The sequence below is a fragment of the Daktulosphaira vitifoliae genome, unplaced genomic scaffold (genome assembly GCF_025091365.1).
Source record: "Daktulosphaira vitifoliae isolate Bord-2020 unplaced genomic scaffold, ASM2509136v1 Scaffold_2, whole genome shotgun sequence".
Lineage (NCBI taxonomy): Eukaryota > Metazoa > Arthropoda > Insecta > Hemiptera > Phylloxeridae > Daktulosphaira > Daktulosphaira vitifoliae.
Window position 1 is genome coordinate 28,827,856 of NW_026099573.1, and position 7,093 is coordinate 28,834,948.

Here is a 7,093-nt window from a genome sequence, read left to right on the forward strand (position 1 = left end):
TCATTTACTATTTAAAATTTCAATTAAAAAATAAAGCTTGTAATATATAGCTAAAAAAAATGTCAAAAATATTATTTATATTCTGTAGTTTTTCTATAAAACTATAAATGTAATCAAGGAATACTCCATTAATTTATTGTATTTTATTTTAACTATTTTAGTGTTATTTATTCAAATACGACTTATTATTCAAATTTCTCTCACTAAAAAAAAAACTAAATTAAATCTCAATAGGTACCATAGTAATATTTATATTTGTTTTTATTCTTATAATTATTTGGACTATTTAATTAAACATGAATGAACATTTTATCAATCGAAATAAGCATTATGGTTCATTCGTATATTTAAAATTATGAAGCAATCAATATACTTCGTTTTTTGTTACCATATATTTGCTATATCAGATACATATCCAATCAATAAAGTTCCTTTAGATGACTTTACTAAACGCCACAACGAAACCGTAAAAGATATTTTCAATAATATAAACTTTCAAACTCCTAATTATTTTGTTAAGTCTATAGAGTTTTAATTGCAACTTGGAACAAAAAATTTGGAAGCTTCATAAATTAACAGAAGAAGAGTTACACTCGTATGCAATAGCACAATGGAATTACAATATAAATTTAAATGAGGAAACTATAAAATGTGCAGTGAGTAATAAAAACATTATTTAAATTTTAATTACTTTAATAGGAAAATATAAAATTAGTGAAAAATATGGATCCCTAGTTGTTCAATAAAATGTAATGATTATTTTAACAATAAAGCACAAATATAATGTAAAGTTTATGTATTTCAATTCGTGTATATATTTAATTCTATTAAAATTTCAATTATATTTTATATTTAAAGTTAGTTAACACAGTTGTAGCTATGATGTGAAGCTGAGAAGGTATTAATTTTACTATAATGTGTTTTTTTATGTGAAATCAAAACTATCGATAAAGACAATGTAGAATCATTTAATATAAGTTTTATGATGCCTGATTTATGATTTTCTAAAAGAATAATTTTCATAACTTAATTTTTTAAAGAAATACTAATTATCTTAGTATAATGAAAATAAAAATATAACAAATTTAATAGCACTAAGTTCTTTTTAATATTTATTTTATCATGATCAAAATATTTTGTTTAATTGTGTTAATCGTATTTTTAGTAATTTGTAGCTAACAGTATTATTTTTAATTAGTGTTGAGATATTAATTTCGATTACTTTAGATAAATGCTTCGGTAAATTTGTTTTCATTTCAAAAATCTTTAATGACAATGGTAAGAAATATTTCAATGTTATATGATATTGATTATGTTGATTTGGTGAAAAATGTTTCATTTTTGAGTAACCCCAGAGTGGAACTATTGGATTTGGTCAATTATGAAAAGGTTTTAAAGCTAATGAAAAAACAAAAGAAAATACTAAAATTTAATTATTATTTATAGATTATAGCACTTAAGAGTCATATAAAGAACAAATTATACTATGGAGAAATTTGCGAATACTTAAAACCAAACCGACCTTGTGATGTGAGTTATAATGGTAATATGGCAATTATACATAAACAATAGGGAAAAAACTAAGCCTAAATGCAGTTCGTTGGCTGTTTAAATATTTGATAACCAAAAAAATATTACATTACAGTTTTTCTTTTACATTTAAATGCACTAATTAATACAAAATTAACTAAACGTTTATTATTTTGACATTTATGGATAAAAAGCCATAAGCCCATTTTTATTATATAGTTTATTATATATTTTAAAAACAAAACGCACAAAAAATAAATTAATTTATCATTAGTTGTTTTAAACTGCAAGTTATTGAAAATATCATAATTTGATATTTTCAATAACTTGCAGTTTAAAAAGAAAAATCAAAGTTTTTAAAATAAATGTAGAATAGGTTTTACAATTTTATAAATACAATATTTATAACTAGATAGTGGATTTATATGTATATTAAAATTTCTTTTGAGCTAGTTGGAAATGATCCTAGTTTGTATAGATTTTTTATTGGAGTATACAGTAGTCTAGAAATATTATTCATCTTTTAGAGGGGAATATACCACTCTAATCCTTCCCCACTATAACTACAGTTAGATCACATTACTAAACTCTCAAGCAAATTAATACAGATTTGTATTGGCTGATGAAATGTTTATAATAACTAAAAAAATGCATAAATTTTATGTACAGAGCTAGTTATAGGGCATATTTAAATGCAATTATGCATTTGAATTTGCTCTATATTTATGATAAATAAATATTTATCCGTTTTAGGCTCATTTAAAAACTAAAAATAATAAATTTAATTAATTTCAAGTGTTTTAACTTAGAACTAAAAGTTATTATGATTAACTCATCAAATCCAGCAGAGCTAAAATACTATTGGAAAGCTTGGCATAATTATACTGGATATGATGTAAAAACTAAATACATAAAATACATCAGACGACTTGACCATATTGCAACTTTAAATAGTAATATGTCCATTAAATAACTAGAAAAATATATTATTATTATTATTATTATTAATATTATAATTATTATTATTCATTCTTATGTATCAAAGATTTTTCAGATGGAGTTGCTTACAATGTATATTCAAACATCTATAAAGGATGTCTTGTTAACATTGATTATATTTATAAAAGCATTAAGCCATTATACGTGCAATTGTTTACCTATGTGCGCAAAATTCTCAGAGATAAATTTGGATCAAATATTGTTACAGCAAAAAATCCAATTCCTGTACATTTACTAGGTGAGCTTTTAGAATGTTAAAAATTATGAAATTATATATATATTTAGATTAAGGGGTTGGTTTGGTCTAGTGGTGGTAGAAACGTATGTTATCGCACACGGGATCCCGGGTTCAATCCCCATGGTGCCAACAAGATTTTTCTTGTAATTTTCTCATAGGTGGAGTTTAGTTTCTGGTGCAAGCTGGCCATAATACACGCCTCTTTCATCATTAGCTTAGTCAAGGACCATATTGTAATAAAAAGAAAAGGAGGAATGAGGGAGCAAGATGGTAAAGATGGGAGGAAAGGGTTATAAATTATATGGATTGTGTTAGATTCATTCTTATCATTTTAATCCTACCTCTTACCCACTCTATCCTAATTCTTAATATTACATAAATATAGTGCATGTCTTACGAATATACTTACCTTGATATCCAAATGGTCTCATAGATAGATGATAAATTGTGATGTCCCTTGTTGACGTTGATATTTTAAGTTAATTTAAATAAATAAAAATACTGGTATGAGGGGCAACATACTGAGTTAATTTCTATGATTTAAATTAATTATTTTAACAAATGTATAAGTCTTATAATTAAAATTAACAAAAGTAATATGAATTTTACATTATTAACATTTAATATGAAAGTGTAAGAATATGGGGAATAATTTAGAATTCGGAAGAACAGAAAAGAATATGGGGAACATAATAAAATAATTTTTTTTATATAAATACCGTAAGTATTTGATTTTCGTTTAATATGAATTTTTTCAAAATTTTACTCTTTACATGTCCACAAGAGGGATTTAAAATGGCAACTTTTGTACAAAAATTTATTTGTTTCAACTTAAGTTTTGGAAATGTTCCGAAAATACTACTTCTTTTAAACATATGAGCCGTTCGCTGCAATAATGACCTAAGTGACAAATCATAGTTTTGAGAAAACACGGTTTAAAGATTTAAAAGTGTATAATTTTAAGGAGAAGGGCAAGAATTAGAAAACTAAGTTTTTCAAATGTAAGTAGCAGTATCATACAATGAAAATTCATGATCAAAGAACTAAAGTTTTAATATTTTAATTGTTAAATAACCGTTTAAATATTAAATCACTTAGGTCGTTTTTCAGGCGAACGACTAAAAGTTATTGATTTTTTCAAATAATCAGTCATAAAATTATATTAATTATAATTATTAGTCACTTTTTATAAGCTATAAGGAACTAATGCTCATTAACTAAGGCCCAAACTACATCAGGTATTTTTTTAGGATTCGGCTGTTTGCCACGATTTTCTGTAGCTTGGGAAACGCCTTGTTTGCAAAACCTTAATACGCTCTTCATTCTGCCATCGCTGATTTGATATAAACTAATAAGGAACTCGGTATTTTGTTACGGGAGCCAGTTTATGACGTTTAACTCCTTCACGATGTGCACAACTCATTAAATAAGTATCCTGTTTTCCTTTATCTTGTGAAACATAAAAATTTCTAAAAAACTCTTTTTAAGAATCTCTATTAAAATTTGAAAAACATTGGACTCGACAACAATGTTCTAACTTTCTAAACTGTTTGCGAGATACATCATTTCCAGCTATATTTTTATACGCTTTGACGCTGTTACGTTTATCTTTTCTTTTGTTACGGGCCCATTTTCCACTTTTTAACTTTCTTTTTAACCCCGGATTGTCACTAGCCNTGAGATACATCATTTCCAGCTATATTTTTATACGCTTTGACGCTGTTACGTTTATCTTTTCTTTTGTTACGGTCCCATTTTCCACTTTTTAACTTTCTTTTTAACCCCGGATTGTCACTAGCCATGGAAGTTGAAGTTGTTGATGTTGATACATCCATAGCTGTTATTCTTCAAGTGGATAATATTAAACAATAGTTATTTATAAAAGCCTCTGTATACTAACGCACTATGCTAATCAGCTGTTACACGGGAATGCAACTGTGAATTGGCGCAGCGCTTTCATTTACGCGCCTATATTCATTTGTTCACCACGGCCTCAATAATTGATATTTTTTTATGAAATTTGGTAGGGGTACTTATGAATAGTTTATCTACCCGTTTCTAGTGTCGCCCGAAAAAAGACCTAAGTAACCTTAGGTCATTATTACAGCGAACGGCTCATATGTTAATCATTTGTTATCATTTATGTGCAAAGGGCTGCTGTAGTAAAAAAAACATGCTATTTTTGTGTTCAAATATTTATTTTTTATTCATATTAAAATAAGGGTTTGTCATAATAATAAGGCCGCCGATTTTTATAAATGTTTTATAAATGAATTTAACTCGCATTGAAAAATAATAAAAACGACTTCGATTTTTTTAATTATCTTAAATTGTCTTTTTAGCTACAAATTAATGTTTGTTCGATGGGCGCGTCGGTAATGATTTTTTCTTAATTCTTATTTTTTTTTTTTGTATATAAATATTCGTTGTTCACTTATTAGTAATAATCTCAAAAAAGAGGTGATTTTGAATTGTAGATTTGAAATCAACGCAAAAATGGATTTAGAAAAGTATATTTTGGGTCTCTGATACCAACTCCTTGTAGACCAGTAAATTTATTCATAAGTAGTGAACAGAGTTTTTTTAAGTATTGAATCAAGCCCATCAGCCGTCCTCATATCGCATTCAATTACATCCCTCCTACTTATTTTGGGTCTTCTTCTACCTTTTCTTTCTTCAACATTCATTTCTATAACTGTTCTTACAGCTTCCAATTTCTCTCTTCTCATACATGACCAAACCATTTAAGTCTATTTTCTCTCATCTTATCCACGATTTATGCTACACCTATACTCCCTTTTATATGCTCGTTCCTTATTCTACCTTTTCTAGTCACTCCACTCATCCATCTAAGCATTCTCATCTCAACTACACTCATTCTCTGCTCTACTTTCTCATCAACCGCCCAACACTATGAACCATACATCATAGCTGGTCTTACTACAGTCTTATAGAATTTACCTATCAGCCTCATTGGAATTCTTTTATCGCATAATACACCAGTCACTTTTCTTCACTTCAACCATTCGCATTTAACCCTGTTTTTTACATCCTCGTCATAAAATGATCAATTTTATTTACAAAAATCTACTATACTAAAGGGTGATTGGTTCAACATAAGTCACTGAATTATTTTTAAAATGAATACAATATTGAAAAATTAATATTTTGCGTAAAAAGTTACGTATATCTCTTAATTTATCAGCTAATAATTACTTTATAGAATCAGCTTTTACGACTCAAAGGGGAATTACTTTATTTTTATAAATGGCATTATACACAATTAACAAGCTTAAAAGTATATAATAATTTAATTAATAAAATGACAAGTCGATAACAACTTGTGTACCAGTGCTATTTTATTCTCATAATTATACCTAGGTGTGATGAAGAGTATGACCGGGAAATAACTTGAGATTAATAAATATACAAATAGCAGCACCCCTTCATACTTTCAGTCATTACTTTGAATTGTTAATAATTTCTGAAATACTGGTTCAAACGTTGTTATCGATCATTCATTTTCTAATTACATAATTTCCTATTTTATAAGGTAGTTAAATATAAAAGTTGCCATTTAAAAAAATAATAGTTGGTTCCCCTTTAAGTTGGGTGATTCAAAAAAGAAATTATTAGCTGAAAATTTTAATAAAATTTACTTTTCAATATTATACATATTATATTATAATATATTACATATATTATTATGTACTTATATAGTGAATAATCAAGTGGTTTGTGATAAATTGATCACCTTGTATTCTTATTTTTTCAATGATTGTGGAGTGTTTTAAATTATTGAATTTTTCCATAAACATAAATGCTATTACACATTTTGGGAACCACAAAAAAAAATGTTATTTTAAAAATAATTAATATAATTAAAACAATTATTTTCATATCAAGGTGATCCCTTGAATTATGTTTGTAATTTACATATTTTAATTAGTTTTCTAAAAAATTAATAATAATAAATGATTAAAAAAAGGCATTCCGAAGTACTTGGAAGACTTCTGATAGGTATTTTTGTATTTTTCATATTTTTTACTTAAAGTATTGGAATATGTATTTATATATATATAGGGTGATTTTTTTATCATAACCCACTCAATTACTTACAGAATAATAATAATTAAAAAATTTTTTTTTATTACTATCTTTAGTTACACATTATTCTTGATTTATTAACTATGTAATACTTTTTAAGTTCATCCCTTATGCCTGGTAAGGGTGTCAACTTGGTTTTTTAAATGGTAACACATATTTTTAATTTAATAAAATGTTTGAGTTTTTAATTCAATAGTAAATGGCATTTGAATTTTTAAT

General features: G+C 26.2%; 1 protein-coding gene across 1 annotated transcript in view; it reads left to right on the top strand.

Moving 5' to 3' along the window:
- The first annotated feature begins 355 nt into the window (after positions 1-355).
- LOC126898091 (angiotensin-converting enzyme-like) overlaps positions 356-7,093 on the top strand; it is a 10,385-nt gene continuing 3,647 nt past the window's right edge. Inside the window, exons 1-6 of the mRNA XM_050672040.1 lie at positions 356-466; positions 528-656; positions 1,228-1,389; positions 1,447-1,543; positions 2,340-2,483; positions 2,576-2,767. Coding sequence (XP_050527997.1) covers positions 356-466; positions 528-656; positions 1,228-1,389; positions 1,447-1,543; positions 2,340-2,483; positions 2,576-2,767 — 835 coding nt within the window. The remainder of the gene's footprint in view (positions 467-527; positions 657-1,227; positions 1,390-1,446; positions 1,544-2,339; positions 2,484-2,575; positions 2,768-7,093) is intronic.